The sequence below is a fragment of the Poecilia latipinna genome, unplaced genomic scaffold (assembly GCF_001443285.1).
Source record: "Poecilia latipinna isolate Pla-1442-1.1 unplaced genomic scaffold, P_latipinna-1.0 Scaffold654, whole genome shotgun sequence".
Lineage (NCBI taxonomy): Eukaryota > Metazoa > Chordata > Actinopteri > Cyprinodontiformes > Poeciliidae > Poecilia > Poecilia latipinna.
The window spans coordinates 158,704-176,283 of NW_015113270.1; the positions used below are offsets into that span (position 1 = coordinate 158,704).

At 36.8% G+C, this 17,580-nt stretch overlaps 2 protein-coding genes across 4 annotated transcripts; one reads left to right on the forward strand and one right to left on the reverse strand.

Moving 5' to 3' along the window:
* Window positions 1-6,753: 6,753 nt before the first annotated feature.
* Window positions 6,754-9,202, reverse strand: LOC106954408 (type-4 ice-structuring protein LS-12-like). Its single transcript, XM_015043878.1, has 4 exons — window positions 9,125-9,202; window positions 8,936-9,010; window positions 8,625-8,775; window positions 6,754-7,128 (listed from the first exon to the last, which is right to left on the reverse strand). The coding sequence occupies exons 2-4, from the start codon at window positions 8,985-8,987 to the stop codon at window positions 6,873-6,875; spliced, it is 459 nt and encodes a 152-aa protein (XP_014899364.1). The 5' UTR covers window positions 8,988-9,010; window positions 9,125-9,202; the 3' UTR covers window positions 6,754-6,872.
* A 3,993-nt stretch (window positions 9,203-13,195) lies between these two features.
* rbm8a (RNA binding motif protein 8A) lies at window positions 13,196-16,462 on the forward strand. 3 transcript variants are annotated; one of them, XR_001426357.1, is made up of 7 exons: window positions 13,197-13,310; window positions 14,388-14,447; window positions 14,557-14,634; window positions 14,882-15,018; window positions 15,725-15,861; window positions 16,121-16,269; window positions 16,303-16,462. XR_001426357.1 is itself a non-coding variant. In XM_015043870.1 (6 exons), the coding sequence occupies exons 1-6, from the start codon at window positions 13,244-13,246 to the stop codon at window positions 16,167-16,169; spliced, it is 522 nt and encodes a 173-aa protein (XP_014899356.1). In that variant the 5' UTR covers window positions 13,196-13,243; the 3' UTR covers window positions 16,170-16,462. The 3 variants fall into 3 exon arrangements, 2 of the variants coding, with proteins under 2 accessions (XP_014899356.1, XP_014899355.1); XM_015043870.1 differs by having other exon boundaries at window positions 13,196-13,304; window positions 16,121-16,462; XM_015043869.1 differs by having other exon boundaries at window positions 16,121-16,462.
* The last annotated feature ends 1,118 nt before the right edge of the window (window positions 16,463-17,580 follow it).

Below are 17,580 nucleotides of genomic sequence, written 5' to 3' on the forward strand. Positions count from 1 at the left end.
GGATGAGCTCGACTTTTCTCGACAGCAGAGACGGGCTGCAGGTGTGAGGGGAGAGAGAGAGAGAAAGTGGCACAGGGGGCGAGGGACAGAGGGAGTCTAACACTAAGGCGTAACTAAAGATATGAAACTAGAGTATCTAAGAACAACACAAGAAATAAACACAATAAACTGTAAACACTAAGAAAGGACTGAACCAAAGTAAAACAGAAACACGACTGATCGAATCAAAGAAAGAAACTAACCAGAAATGAACAAAACCGAAAACCAATTCAAACAACCCGAGACCTGGACAAAAAAAAAAAAAAGTACCTATTTATTCAAACAAAATATATATTCAAGAATTACTGGCTAGAAATAACTTCATATATTTTGCTCAAAAGTTTCTTTTAAATATGTTTTTCTTGTTAAAAAGGTGATTCCATGGACACCAGGTGATAAGAATATTATTATATATCATCAGTAGCTCCAAGTGAAACACAGTATATAGATTATTAAAAACAGACTGATGCTTTACACTGTTGTTTCGGTTAATTATGATGATTTTCTGCTTACAGCTAATAAAAACACCTTTACAATTAGAATATCACTTCAGACTAAAAAACATTTTAAAGACAGAAATGTGATCCTAATAAAAACTCTGCTGAATACCTGCTTAATATTTCATATTTAAAAAGTTACTTTTAGTCTGACCAGCTGGCCTCATGGGATTGCATACTGAGATTTATTGAGACATACCTGTATTTTTCTTGCTATATTAGAAACTATCTGCTTTATCTGTCATTTTCCACCAGATTCAACATCCCATTGAAGAAAGAATAACTCGATGTTTACCTAAACTTTTTCATCTCTAAATACATCTATTTTCTCAAAACAGATCCAATTAAACAGCTTGTGAGCTTCCTAAAATAAACTTTTAACAACCTTTTCCATGACTATTAGTATTGTCTATCTGATTCCGTTAACATGATTACACTCTTTGTCCTAAATTCTGAGTGAGTCCTAAAGAAATAGTCGCCAGGGAAAAGAGCAGTGCCACTATTATGCAGGCGTAAAGCTAATTAACTCCTCAGCTGCAGCACATTAAGCAGCATGAAAAGTCACCTGCAAATGTCACTTCAATCAGTTAAAACTGTGTTGTGGTGCTGTATATGACCTCATACTGTCCCATTCATCCACCTGAAACAACAGCAACTCTGTTAAGCTCAGTTTGCCCCTCTTTCCTGCAACACGTCTGTTAGCCGCAGAGAAGAAAAAGAGCCTTCCCAGTATTTTCATCAGAAATACATTTATTTTTCTTAGAAGTAAAAGCATTAAATATCTGCTAACATAAAGGAATAAAAAGTTGTTTTTCTTCACATGGTTACAGAAGTTAGGAATGAGAAATTAAAAGAACAGCTGCAGTACAGCTAGCTGCTACAGGCAGTTAGAAAAGTGGTCATGAAAACTTCCCTGACTGATTCAGTGTAGCTAAAGTTTGCCCCGGGGTTCTCGGAAAATATTGGCTTCTTTTTTTGTAATTTTTTTTTTTGGTGTTTTGTGATTGGCCAAAGTGATTGATGCAGATAGTGTTAAGTTTTACACCTACAGACTAAACTCTTCAAAAATGGGAAAGGTTATGTACAACACATAATATTTGTCTATTGTTTGCCATGTTTCTTGCTTTAATTTTAGTTTAATGGTAAAAAGGACCCCAAACATTCAGTGACTCAGGAAATCGAATCATTTTATTTTAATTAGGCAGGTATATAAAACAATAAAATGATTACTTTGTTTCAATAAAATATAACATCCAATTTACTGTTGGATGTTATAAAGGTAAATAATAAATAATAAATAATAGGTAAATAATAAATAATAAATAATAGGTAAATAATAAATAATAACATAACAAAATAAAAATCAATAAAAATAACAAAAAAATCATGAAACTATTTGAAATTTTGTCATTGAAACAATAATAATTATGTCAAAGTTTTTACAGTTCAGAACAATGAAAGTATTTATGAAATATTAACTTTTTTATATCACTTCATTAACTTTGTAACTCTCAGGATGATTGTGTTTGTTTGGTTATTTTTTAAACTCCTCTCTCCTTTTCACAAGACTAAAATTACACTTAACTTTCTTCTTGCCTGGTTTTTATTATTTGATTTTAATTTTTTCAGTGATAGTTCCAGTCTTTCAGGCCAGATTTTTATTTAGTTTTTGTCTAGTTTTTATGGGGAAAAAAAAGATTGCTCACAAAAACAATGACACATTTCTTGTCCAAAAGAATCAAGGCCAGAATGGTTCAGACCTCAGACTAAAGTGATATCAACCCAGTCAAACAGCTGAAATATATCCAGATATTTTCAAAAATATCTACATATTATTGGATCCAGCCAAGTGAAATTATTGCACCGTGAGATATTTGCAAATTTGGATTTGCAATATTGTATTAATATTGCAATTAACCCACATTTTACTAACTTTTCTGCCATTTTTCCTGTCTTCATGACTCCACCCCTCCAAACCACCAGCTTCAGCATTTCAGCCACCTGAATCTGGGTCAGGTTGCATGCAGAGTGGTAATCCATTTCATTTAAACTATAACAGAATGCCAAATATTGCACCTAAGTAATCATTTGCAATTGCAAAATTGCCCACATTGATATTGTTACATCAAGTATGATTTGATGTATTTGTGCTACTCTACAGATCAGTAAATATTGACCAATTCTTCAATAACATATTTGTTGTTTTTTGATTGGCTTGTACAGTTTTTTGAATGTATGAAGGACAGAGATGACGCTGCAGAGAGACAGAGATCAGTGAGAATGTTCCTCCATCTTTAGTCACCGTCAGGTTGACTAAGGGAAAGCTAAATAATCTCCTTAACTTTTGATTTAAACAGATTTAATGAAGATATGCATGCAGATGGAAGAGAAGCTGCTGTTTTCCTTGGAGCCTGCTCTTCATGTCCAGAACAGGCAGCAGGTATGTTTCTGCAGGCGGGGTGCACAGCTTCACTTGCTCCTTTTCCCCTGCATTGCTCTGTTTTGTGAGTTTGTGTATGGATGTATGTATGTGTGTGTGCTTTCTCTCCTGTCAGTCCACTTAAGGGCCTTTGGTTTCAGAGGAGGCCATTGTATTTCCTCCATCGCCTAGCAACCATCACCAAGGCCAGCGGTCCATTGTTGCGGAGGCTGAGCACCTGAATTGCCTGCTGCCTGTTTCTACTTTTCAAAATTGTACTGTAATTTCACAAAGTGGTGTTTCAGCATTAGAGGGAAGCAGCCGCGCTCCAAATTGGAGGGCTATGAAAATTGGGGTAAGCTTCGTTTTTGGTGGTTTCGCCTCAAAAAAAAAAAAAAAAGAAAAAGAAACAGCCGCAAAAACAACAGAGAGACAATCAAATTATACGTGGAAGAGGAAAAACAAACACTTATTGATTTGGCATTGACAGCTAACGCTATATTGTGTTCTTATGAGTCTGTGAGATGAGGAGACAGCAAAACAAGAGAGTTAAAAACGGAAATATTGAAATTATCCGCAGGTTTGCTGAATGGTAGCTTGTTGAAATGTATTTTATGGCGATATAAGTCTAGAAAGGCAGGAAGACAAAAAGCTTAAGAAAAGCAAGGAGAGAGACAGAGAAGTGGAAAAATGGGGAAAGATATGAACAACATGTAGTGGGCGGGATTTTGGTGCTGGAAAAGGTTTATGGGCCAGATTTTTCTCTGTGACGTCACGTTTACACAGTTTCCTTGAATAGCACCTGTGTGCATGGGGGCTGTCTGTCAGTCAGTCCTGAGTAAAAACATAACCCGTGCCAGCAAAAACACATCTATCAGTTGTTCTCCGCCGACCAGCCGAGACAGAACGTGCTTTTCCTCCGCAGAGGCCATCAGTGGCTGTCAGGTCTGCAGATCTCAGACCCTCAACTCTGAGTCATTTTGTCATCTTCCCTGAGACCAAGCGTACATTTTTGAAAACATTTTCTTTTAAGATTCAGTTTTCTTTCTTCTTCTTTTTCTTCTATTTTTTTTTTTTTTTTTTGCAAAGAAAATTGTTCTTTTTGTGCAGCGGCCATCGACCCCCTGCGTGGATGACCCCAGGTGTTCAATTCAGAAGCGGTAAGTGGAAACAATTTCCCCATCAGTGAAACCTCTGCTTCCTGCATCGCTCTGTGCTGCTTCATATTTTCCTCTATAGGTTTCTTAATTCTAATGGACATTTTATTCACTTCAACTCATGTTTGTTTCATCATCTGTCAATGTCGCACACTTTTTCTCACATGAATATTATGTGTTAACATAAAAAGGCTACAGAATCATCTGACAAATCTGGTTTACCTCTTCATCTCAATTCTAGCTGCACCTAGAACAGAAATTATGATTAAAACTGACATAATAGCACTAATCTCCCATCATGCATGCTGGAAAATGTTGCATACTTTGAATTTATGCAGAAGTGCGTGTAAAAAAACTAAATCTGGGCAGTTCAGGAGTAGAGTCCAGTGAGTTGGCAGTTTTAAATCATGCTTTCTACAGTAAGTGGAGATGCACCAATCAGACTTTTCCTGGTTGTTGCCAATATCTGGTTTTTCTCTAAAGTCTCTACAACCGATTCAGATTTTGGGCGATTCCATGATTTATTTTTATTTCTTTTTGAATGAGAAAAAAGTGTTTCATGTTCCTTAAAAAAGATAATCTAACAAAAAATGAAAAACTTACTAAATTGGACCAATTTCTCCATTAAACCATGCATCCTGAAGACTTTAGCTAATTTTTATTAGACTCAAAAAGTTGGTTGTTCTTAGTTTTGATGGATTTAATAAATAGGGAAACAATACGACATTTGTAGCATCCCTTCATCAGTTCACCAATCAGAGCCGATAGTGGGATAATCGGCCAGTTCCGATCACTGGCTGACTGATTGGTGCGTCTCTGCTAAACATTTATTTTCCAGAAAACTTGGTTCACAAAAACCAAGGTTAGACAGCAAACTAAATGACTGGATCGATTCCAAAGATTCAAATTTATGACAGGATTTAATTGGTTAAAACACTCGAGATTACAGGCTGAGCTTCTGCATAAGCTGCATATATCAATCCTGCTGTACAACATGTATTCATCAGTGTTGCATGTTCCCATCAGTGTAACATGTCTCCAATGAAAGCATTTACAAAATGGCAAAATGTCAATGAGAAACAATCGCCTGTGCGTCTGCGCTCAGAGGCTGGATTCAGACGTCTGCTGCAATAAATATCCGATAATCGTCGTTGTCATTAAACCGAACAATTTCCATCAGATATGTTAAATTAATGCAGCCACTTTTAGAGAGTTAACTGGGAACCTTAAAGGACCGGATGCAAAATCCTTCTGGTTGAATGGATCATTTTTTAGCCTTGTACGGCTCTTAACTAATCTGTACGATGATTCTATTAATTTGTGTTTTGCAAATGAACTCTGATCATCCTGAACAGGAGAAAAACAGAATATTTGACATGTAATTCCTGAAATATGGACTAATTCATAAAAATTTGCAGATTTTCCTCAGTGGATATAAAATTTGCTAGGAAAATGGAAAATTTGACCTGTAAAATTTGCATAAATATTTGTTCAGGTAAAGATCTTAGATGCCGGGTTGATTCCCTCTCCGTTTTCTCCTGCTGTGTAAAAGATGGACATCTGAGCTCGGCGCTCTGCGTGCCAGAACCGCTCGTCAGACGCTGTTTTCTCTCTCTGTTCCAGCTCTCATGGTCACCACCAAACTTGGGATGAGAGCAGCAGATAACCCCGACGCTGACCCATGCCGTCCTTCCTGTCCTCTCTGAGGACACCGGATCTCTCTGAATCGAGTGTCTGAATCAGAGAAACTGAAGGTCGAGCAGAATTCTGGGGTCAGAGGTGAATGCTGTGACTCTTGAAACTGCTGCTTTGAAGAATGAAAGCTGTTGAGTGAAAGGCTGTCATGTCTGAGCAGAATGTTTCTGAAGCCGGCTGGTTTAATCTCTGCGAGGACAAGGAGAAGGCTGATCAGGACTGCCAGTTCTGCTGCGGCGCTGCAGCCTGCGGCCTTCAGCCCCCACCAAGGTTCCCTCAACATCCGCCCTGTCTTAACACCTATGTTTGCTCCAGGAATGACATTTAAATTCCTGAAATTTCCACTAAAATGGGCAGAAATAAAATCTGAAGTTGTGCATGAGGGGTCCAGTTGGTCCGGAGTGGAGTGGAAGACTAGTGATTTTGTTGTTTTGCTTTTAGACAGACAACAAGTCATTGTCTCCCTCCCTGCTTCGAGGCATAAGCACACTAATACAATCCTTCCATGAAAAATCCTGCCGTGTATTTATACACTTTATAAAACCAGACTTGTAATCAGTCACATTGAGGATTTTCTGCAGAAAACTGAACTCTTTTGCTATATAATAATCTGTGTTAGATGTTCAAACACTAAAAATGATTATTTTATGTTCTTTAAATGTGTTAAAGTCTTTACACAGTTGTTTACCATGTTTTGAGGAAACAGATTTGTGTTTTTAAGCTTTCTGATTGGCTGAAGCTGCATGAATTACTGCAGGACTCAGATGAGTTCGATAATCCTTCTGCACTTTGAACCATGAATGAAGGAAAATCCGGAAACCTGCAGCTTAGAGATGCATCTTATTGCACTGATCTGATCAGATGCAGATTCACTTTATTTCATCTTTATTATCTAATATTTTTAGTTTCTTAGACATGAACATGAGTAAAAAGCAGGAAAAACTGATGACTTTCAGAGAACTTTAATGATGCAGTTTAAGCTTCTCAGTGAAACAGTAAAGTCTTTAGTGTTCAGAGCGGATTCTGCACTCCAGTCCATTCTGGGTGTTTGTCCAGCCGGAGCATTCACTGGGGTGACAGCAGGGCCTTGGACTGCTCCATCACCTGCTGGAGGAACTTCTCCATCATGTTGGTCAGGGGCTTCACCTGGTTCTGGAGGTTGTCGGTCAGGAACTGAGCGTTGAAATCGTCCGTCAGGGGCCGGACGCGCTCCTCGATATTGGAGATGAGGGGCTTGACCTGCTCCTGCAGCTTGGCTGCCTCGGACTGGACCTGTTCCACCAGAGGCTGGATCTTCACCTGGCTGTCCTCCATGTACGTCCTGTAGTGAACAGAACCAGATGTCAAACATGAAAACATGGAGAAAAATGTATAAATATGATTCATATCGCAGCGTCTTACAAATACTCAAGACTCACACATTAAAATAAAGTCAAATTTGTAAAGTGGGAACTGCCTCTTCTTGGATTCTGAAATTATTCAATGATTTTTTTTTTTGTCTTGTTACAACCTAAAATAATATTATATTTTCTTTAGATTTTGTGTGGAAAAAAAAAACAATAAATGTAGTGCACAATTGTAAAGCTAACTGAAACATTTTTTTTAAATAATAAAAATCTGAAAAGTGCGGTGTGCATGTGTTTTCATCCCCCTTTACAACAACAAATGAAATCCAGTGCAACAAACTGGCCTTAGAAGTCATCTTAGTTAATAAAAAACATCTTCTCTGTTTCATGTAATCTGCATTATCCAAATTTTCTATGAAGTCCATTAATCTCAGGAACTGCCAAGTAGCCTGAACCTCTGGAGGAGGTGCAGAGATCCCCAACTCAGGTGGGAAAACCTGCAGCCATTAAACCCTGCACTCTTCAAATCTGATCTTTACGAAAACAAAATGTTCACCCAGCAGAAAACATGAGGGCGAAGGTGTGTCCTCATCACATCATGTCTATTTTGAGCCACTATGGTGGCAGCATCATGCTGTGGGAAGTTGATTATAATATTGATTCAGCTAAGTAAAGGATAGATCAATGGTTTCAATCAAGGTATTCATGACATGGATCTAAATTTATGTTCACAAATTCTCCCCTTCAGATCCGATTGAGTTTGAGCCGGTATTTAAAAGAGGACAAATATTTTAAAATGAAGTTTCTAGATGTGGAAAGGTGGTAGAGACTGTAGGATTGGTGAATCTTGTTCATCCTGCTTTTCGATTTTCTTGGAGCTCACAGGAGGTCACCCTAATGTCTGCTAAAAAGTCAATTAAACGTGACTTTTCCATGTGATACAAATTTGTGATTTAGTAGTAGATCATTAAATAGGTCCCCTATTTTAAGAAAGGAGGAACAAATGCTTGTGCATTAGCATTTGTGCTGTAATTAATAGAAATGAAGAAAATTTGCACTTTGCATTCCACCTGATGTGTGATTTCTCTCTCTGCAGAAATCTTTTATGAAACATTCGAGGACTGCAGGTATTTATTAGAAATCTGGTTGTGTTACCAAAGGGCAATCAGCTTAGGGTTTTTACTGTGTCTAATACTGCAGAGACATACCTCAGAGAAACTGCAGTGAAAGGCAGCTCTATAAATGATTAACTCTGAAGACAAAGCATGTAAATCATGTTGATTTTTCTCTTCCACTTCACAATCATGCACTACTTTATGCTAGTCTCACGAGATCCCAGGAAAATGCATGTTTTATATTGTCAGGTGAAACACTTCCAAAGGTTTGAATATTTTTGCTAGGCGCTGTCATCAGATGACTTAACAACAGAAACATTCCTGTTCTGTCCAAACTAAAGCTGAAGTTGTCTTACTGGGCAGTGTTGGTCATCTCCAGAGCCTTCATCTTCTCCACCATGTCCTGGGTTGCCATGGTGACGCTGGTGGACATGTCCCTGAGGAGCTGGGTGATCCTGTCCACCTCAGCCTGGACCTCACGCCTCACCAGCGACCTGGCCTCAGAGCCTGAGATTGAAGCAGTTTTCAGGAGACAGTTTACCTTTCAGCTGGAATTAGTTTTTACACTTTTATTTTGTCCTAAACTTTTATTTTTTAGGGATTTTAATGTAGCAGCATGTGGCTTAGATGTAAATATAGTGATAATATTTCTTTAAATATGCTTCACCGTGAGCAACAGCCAGCACAACAAGAATAGTGGCGACCAGGGAGAACTTCATGGCTGCAGAGGAGTAGCACAAACCTAAACACAGAGAAAAGATCAGCTCTCTGAGCAGCTCAGGGTATTTTCTGAAGCTGCGCATGTTAAGCTCTCTGATCAGATTGTACAACCAAACGCCTTGAAAAGGAGACTCACCTTCACTCCTGGGGTTCTTGGACTTGATGGTGCCCTCTGTCAGAATGTCAGAGGCTTTTATAGCAGTGCAGGATGAGTTAATCACCATTACTCAGACTTTAATCACCTCCGGTGAGAAGATGTGGCTTTAAAAGGTCAGATCTAACACTGTGCTGTCTGAACCTTGATGTTTGACACCGTCTGTGACAAGAGGGGTGCAAAGTCCTCCCTCTGTGATACGAGCTGGAAACACAAGCTCCAAGCTCCAGCTTGAGGAAGTCAGGTACACACAGGATGTTTGATGGGATTGCTTCACTTTTAGGATGCATTTTTACTTTAGTTCCAAGACATTTCAACTGATTTAGCTGAAGTTTCTGGATCAATATCAAGGTTTCAACAGCAAAGCAGCTCATTTTTCAAAAAACGCAGAAAAAAACAAATCTGCTAATTACAAATTCATTCATTAATTTGTTGGAGTTTTTTTTCCATTTCAGTTGTTCTTAGACAACTTCAAGAAACTTAAAAGCAAGAATTGGGAGAACATGTTTGAATTTATCAGGGATTTTCTCAGAGTTTATGCATATAAACTCTCAAATGTAAAGATTGTTTGCAGGTTGCACCACTTTGTAGCTGTCATCAAGCTTCTGGCTGACTTTTTGACCCCTCCAGAGTTCTTTTAAATTGATTAGTTTCCAGCTTTCGAACAAATATCCACCAGGATGAAGCCATTCCTGAAGCTTAATGTTTGCCAGCTTGGATGTTTGCGTGGGGTGAAGTCCAAGTATCTACTTTCTGCAAGGCAGCAGTTCTAGTGATTTAGCTCCACTGCATTATGCTGCCACCTCCATGCTTTGCTTGGCAGTTGGTACAGTGACCTTGACTCCTCTAAACATATTTCAAGTCATGGCAAATTTTAGCAAAATCTTAAAGGTGTAGATTTTGAAGTGAAGACATACTTCTTGCTCAGGAACCTGTCAGTCCATGGAAATGTTTGAATTTCTCACTTTTTGTTATAGTTGTTGTTTGTTTTGGTTGGTTATGAACATCCAAACTTCCTCATGCAGGAATAGTTTGGGTTCTGACCTCTGAAGCAGTGGAGACAAATCCAAAAAATTAAGAAAAACTTTCACAACGTATTTAAATCTCCTTATTAGATCTCTGATTGGTTGGGTTGACTGTCGTGTTGTTCTGAGGTTTGGTCAGCAGCAGTAAGATGAGAAAAAGAAGATCCATGAAAAATATGGATTTGTTGCAACATATGTTGTCACTGCAATGTTTTACAGTAATACTGACATTGCATGAGTTTCTGATGTTATTCAACACAATTTTATTCAGTTCAGTTCAGTTCAGTTCTTTTTGAACAGATTCATCCAGTTGAAGGTGAGTTTTTCCTCTCCACTGTCACTGCATGCTTAGGAGAAGTAAATATTGCAAGTTAATGACTCCAGGCAATCTGCTGGGTTTTCTTTGATGTAAGACTTTTTAAATCAATTAATCATTAATAAACTGAACTGGATGATAACTGGGATCAGTTGGAACAGATGTCTGATTGGATTAATTAACTTTTTTGTAAACCAACGCTTTCCAAACTGATTTTAAACTGAATTATCTTCATAGATAATGGATGCTGATGGTGTTGGCAGGAAGGATCTCCAGTAGCAGTCAGTCTTGCAACAAATCTGAAGACAGTTCTGACTGAAGACTGTTGTTGTAGGAGATTCTCATTTTAACAGCTTGTTGTACTTTACATTAACTGCCCTGGATGACACCATTGGTTTGCATTTGCCACACCTTTTTAAATCTGATTGAGTGTATGGTTAGGAAGCCTGGAAAACCTGTTGATCTGTTCAGTAAGTCTGTCAAACGAATTCCTTTTTTTCACTTCAAGGAGAAAATCTCAGCTGCAGTCGGACAAACTCGCAGTAAGCAGGCCTGCTCAGGTAATAAAACACTTAAGAACCTTCAGCTTCCATTTCGATTAGGATTTGAGGCATTCAACAACCTACATAAAAAAAGAAGCTAATAATATCTTGTATTTTCTCCTCAGCAATTGGAGGCAGAATTAATTTTTGTGCCTTTTGATCTGAAATTGTGTCCTGCACTGGCAGCTGAGCTCATTTTTATGATGTTGTGGGCTGTTCTGCTGAAACAAGGGTCATCTGATGAAAAACAGGTCAAGATAAAGTCTCACATCCCATTTGCTCCATTTTATCAGCAGTTACCTAACGATCTGCAGCAGCTCCTGATAAACTCACCACACATCAACTGTTCACTTTACAAGAACATTTGATCTGCTAGTTTGTCTTCATTTTCCAAGGTTCAGCCCTTATATTTCTAAATAATTCTTTAAGTCTTTTTGAAGGATTTTTTAGTGCACAAAAATACTCCTCTCGTCTCCTTTTTCACATTCTCACAGCAGTATGCAAGGTTGGACATTCATAGCATCACTATGGCAACCTGCATTTCTGTCTGCTTTTTTAAAGTCTTGATATTGTGCTGTGCTCCTTCAGGAACAATGAGAGTAATAAAACGATCACAAAGAAAATCTCTGGCTGAGTTCATTTCTGAAACTGTATTCGCCTCCATGAGACACCAACAACAGAATGATGTTTGTTTTGAGTCTTTTCTAATCTTTATTTTTTTTCCCAAATTCTTATTCTTAGAAGAATAAGAATCCCATGTATTAAGAGGAAAAAACTTTGCATCCACGCTGTCATGTAATTGTTGCTGGTAGTCTCATCCCTACTGGAAGAAATTGCCATCGATTTTGGAAAACCTGACATGAAGTCTTTTACATCACTGTGCAGGAATTTTGTCTGACTCTTCTTTGCAGAGTTTTTTTTTTATTTGACTAAATAAAAACGATTTAATGGTGATGTGCTTCACGTTGCACAGGTGAACATTGATAATGAGGTTGTGAGCTGACAGATGGCCGATTCTCAAGATTTTCTCCTACAATGTAAAATTCATGATTCTGATAATTAAAGAAAACATTTTGGGTTGTTAAGTAGCAAATCAGGCCCCCATCATCACACTGCCACCACTCTGTTTTAATGTGGATGACATTCTCTGTCTGAAATGCTGTTAGTTTTACACCCCTGTTAATGAGACAAATACTTTATAAAACTGAATAAACAAAATAATCATTTGTTAACTGCTTTTATGTTTACTCAGGTTATATTTTTTATATATAATTTGTTTAATGATTTCAAATGTTAATGTGACAAAAAAGGAGAAAATGCATTTTTCACATTATCAAAAGGGTCTTAAAAGAAAATTTTAAATGTATTAGTTTCCTACATTTTAGGGTCAACTTATATGGTTTTTGAATCTTTTGATTCTGTTTTATATCATGTAGTTATTTCATGAGTTTTAATATTGAAGAATTATGTACATTTTAAAATCTATATAGTTTTTAATTAAATTATGCTAATTTATCTTTTTGTCTAAAATGTAATATTTATGTTAATTTTACAGATTATTATTTATATTCTATGATTTACAGTTGTGTTTTAAAAAGTACACACTTTTTAATTACAACAAATATTTAGGAGCATACAGGTGTGTATTAAAAATAATGACAAAACAGAACAATACCAGCAATGATATCTTAGCAAATACAAGATTCACTTTATTGTCTTCAGCACTTTAAAGACAATGCAGAACTAAATTCACATAAAACATAAAAATGTCAGTACAGTTTAAAAAAGGGAACTATATAATTAGTAAATATAAAATCAGTAGTACATATTAAAAAAAATACAAACAATATTCAGCTGCTGAACAAAAGACATGTTGATTGAACTGAAAATGTTTTTGTTAGACTAGCATAATATTATAATCTTCAGAATAGTAACTATTATTGTATGGATTGTTGTTGCCCAATCAATAAAAGGTTCATGAGTCTACTACAAGCTGTTGAAATTTGTCATTCAAAAAAGGGGAGTTATTAATAAAATTTGGAAAATTTCATGGCTGATGTCCCACACACATGCAGTCCAGTGGATGGCAGTAAAACAGCGCCAAGCCCAGAAAAACATCAGCGAGTTGTTTACAGAAAGACACCCAGTCCACTAGGTGGCAGTAAAGCTGAACCAATACAAAGAAGAACACACGCTAGTGTACACAGAGAGCGGCATCATGGCGGACGTGTTAGATCTTCATGAGGCGGGAGGCGAAGACTTTCCTATGGATGAGGATGGTGATGGTGACTACATTATTTTGTTGCCGTAGGGTTCGTTTTCTTAATGTACAAGTGATAGGCCCGTTTTAGGTTTATTTTTCTCGTGAATTGTGAAAACAGATAAAACGGCCACTCTGCGGGTTGCCAGGCCCCAGCTAACGAGCTAAGCTAACAATGCTAACTGTTATTTCGTTCAGTCTCTGCGTGTTAGTTACCTAGCCAGGCAGCTATAGTTTGGCTATTTAAAGACTAAATACATTTTTGGAGGATAACGTATCAATTTGTTGTTGTTTTATCTGTAATGTATCTGATCAACAGTGTCGTGAAGTTGTGCAGCTCAGATTACCCGCTGGCTAACAACAAAAACCCTTATAGAAACCGTAAAATCAATGTTCAGTTTTGTTATTTTATCAGTAATGTAAGTAAAAACGCTTTATACAGGAGACATATATCATAAACGGCTGATCAGAAGATGACCTAGAAAAACATAAAATAGCCGTACAGTATCAGCTCATTAAAAGAAATTGTTAAAACATGGATAAAATGAAGAATTTTGATCACATCAAAGAGTGTAAATATATATTTTTAATAGAACTTACAGACTTTTCATATGTGATGATATATACGAAGCCGGTAAAAACTTTTCGTCTTAGAGCACCTTTAATCTGCTGTAGTTAAAAAAAAACTAAACTATTTAGACTCAAACATAGACTAGATTATTCTACACTAAACAGAATAGTTGTCACGCCTTTTAGTTAACTTTCACAAGTGAAACTGATTTTCAAGTCTCCACACTTTATTGGTTACTTCAAGTATTGATTTGACCTTTGAAACTGTGGTTTGTTAAACTTTATTGTTAAATTGTAGCTTTTCCTCCAGCACCCTAGCTTTGGCTATTTTGCAGGAAAATAAATAAGCTGTAATTCAGGCAACTAGTAATTTCCTCTAATGCCCAAAGAAATCAGAACAACTGGGCGGAAATGGAAACAGACATATTTGCCAAATTAAATATACATAAAATACTGAGCATAATTTATCTGTATCGGCCAATTAAAATCACCTTTTAAATTTTCCTCACTGACCTTCTCTTCCTGTCCTCAGAGAGCATCCACAAGCTGAAAGAGAAGGCCAAGAAGAGAAAAGGACGAGGCTTCGGCTTGGGTAACTTCCTCTGGTCATTTTCATTACCTCATGATAAAACCTTCCTGAACTGGTAGAAAATATATTCAGTTATTTAAAAAAAAAAAAAAAAACATGTTGTGGATTACAGAGGAGGGATCCAGGTCCAGAGCTAAAGAGGACTATGATACTGTGGAACAAGATGGGGATGAACCAGGTCCTCAGAGATGTAAGTCCTAAACTAAACTTTCTCTTAGAATTATTTTAGTATTAATTATTTGTTGTTAATCATTTATCCCTTCTTTACTGACTCCATATTTGACCCCAGACATGCACTAACAAGCAAATGTCTTCAGTTTTATTTTAACAGTTAATTTACTATTTAGTTAGTAATATAACTACACTACTGTGTTAAATTTCCCAGGGGATTTGTAGGAAGTGAAAGGATTTGATATATTTTTGTTTGTTTGCTGCAGCGGTGGAGGGCTGGATCCTGTTTGTGACTGGTGTGCATGAGGAGGCCACAGAGGAGGACATCCATGACAAGTTTTCAGAGTTTGGAGAAATCAAAAACCTGCATCTTAACCTTGATCGAAGAACAGGTTACCTGAAGGTAAGGACAATACTGTCAGATTATGACTTGCATGCGGTATTAAAACTTTTACATTTGCAAAGTTTATGACCAACTCGTTCTTGTCCTTTAACTACGACAAAAAAACACCAAAAAATCTGCGATTTTCTCTTCATAATTTGAAGAAAGAAAAAAAAACATGTTATTCATATAAATTTTGTGATGGTACCTAAAAAATAGTCTTTCTAATTATAAACACTAATAGTTTTAGTTGATTAATTTTGCTCTACAAACCTTCCTCTATTTAGGTTAATAGTAAAACATTTTCTGGTTAAGATACTTTTGGATCCCTTTACTCTGCAAATATTTCTCATATTTTAATTAAACTGACTTTGTTTGCCTAAAGCCAGTTGTCAGAATATTTGCTAATATGTGTTGACAAACTTTATATGATCTTTAAAGATCATTTTCAATTTAATGAAAGTAGTTTGAAATATTTTTTGCATATTTTTTGTTTTTGTGTTGTCCAAATGTATATTCATTTCAAATCCACAAGGTGGCAGCACTGTCTTAGTTATACAGTAGAAATGGACTGTCTGCTTTGTAGTTGTACGTCTTTTGTGCCATATTTAATCTGCTAAAATACTTTGTATAAACAGTGGCAGTGTTAGATCCAAAAATAAATAAATGTATGTCTTTTTTTGTAATTTTCTGATGATGCATGTGATATTTTCAATCTTTATCTCAGGGTTACGCACTAGTGGAGTATGAGACGTACAAAGAAGCGCAAGCAGCCATGGAGGGCCTCAATGGTCAGGACCTGATGGGCCAGACTATCAGTGTAGACTGGGCGTTTGTCAGAGGACCCCCGAAGAACAAGAGGAGGTGAGGCTTTTGGCCTTATTTTGATTTTATCTACTGCTTTAAAATATGCATAGCTTGAAATATTTGTCACAGTCAACTTCATGTGACTCACAATGCTTTTAAACATATTCAAACAAGCAACCTTGTGTTTAATATGGTTATTCTAATTTTTAGATTTTAATTTAAAAATAATAAATTAATGTAAGTTAATTTGAGTTAACCAACATGCTAGTTTATTTTGTTACACCCTCAGGCTGATGTAATGTGACTTGTGTTATAGGGGAGGCGGACGGAGACGCAGCAGAAGTCCAGACCGGAGACGACGTTGAGTGTTTTGTGTGGAAGAGTGAAGCCGTATCACAGTTGATTTAAAAAAAAAAAGAAAAAAAACTTGGTATTTTTTCCCTAATATTGTTTCAGCAACAGTTAGTCCCAGCATCTGGAGATGAGGAACTCTGCCAGGAGAAGCCGATTTATCTGCAACACATCCAAGTCTCTTAGTGAAACTTTGGTCATACATGTTTATAGTTTTCACGATTTCCTCAAATGTTTGTGTTTGAATTTCATTGTGATTGTTTTGAGCTTTTATAACCTGGGGACAAATAAAGTTTTAAAACATAAATGTGTACTTTGTGTTTTATGCCACATCACTAATAGGAAGCAGTTAGGATCATCTGAGCAATATCAGCATTTAGAACAAGGTTACAAGTTAAATGATTTATTCTCAGCCCAATATGAAAATTTTGGGCTGATGTTAATATTGCAAATATATATGCGTGTGTGTGTGTAAAATTTGTTCCCCTACCCTTTTGATACCAAAATACACAAAAGTCAACAAGATGGAAATATGTCTCTAATATTTCACTTAATTTCAGGAAATTAATATTAAAGACTGACCAACATCAGCTGATACCAGCTGTAATGTTACTCAGTTAATTGGAGTTTTTCTCCGTCAATTTGTCCATAGGTTTGATTACGATCTATCCGTTCAGTTAGATGGCTATCAGTCCATCTTTCTGTCCACCTATGCGTTCATTCATCCATATAGTTTTAGTGCTTTTCACTAATCCTTTCATTCACCTATCTATCCATACTATTATCTGTCAATCTACTGGTCTATCATCCAATCAATCCCTATCACTGTTAACACTAGTGATGGGTCGGCGCATGTGTCAAGCCCACAGACCAAAACCCGTGTCGGTGCGCATATTGGTTTCAGCAAGTCACGTGACCGATACAGAAACTGTTTCGAAATGACATTAACGCGCCAAACTGTGTTTATTGGGAAGCGAATCTGTCAATCTGTCAAATGCATTTGCCAAACTAATTATTGATCTTTTACGGAACAGCGTCAACTATGGAGCAACCTCAAAGGAAGGTTTCTGCACTGTGGGACCATTTTGATCTTATATTGGAAAATAAATTTGTTTTCATTTTGTCGTTTCATCCGGTTCTTGCCAGCTTCTACTTTATCTATCTGAACCCAAATTCAGCTGAAACTGACTCTTAGTTTGCTTTCATATCATGTTCTGCATTAAGTGTCGCATATGTTTGACTAAACTGTCTTATTTAAATAAATCCACATTTTCAATGCTGAAGCATTATGAGGCCAGGCATGAGAATGAAGTCTCAGATACACCTAGATAAACTCAGATATGCAGCCATTCTACAAATTACTCAGTTGCATTTTATAAATTATTTCATATACAGTGAACCCTCGCTATAACGCGGTTCACCTTT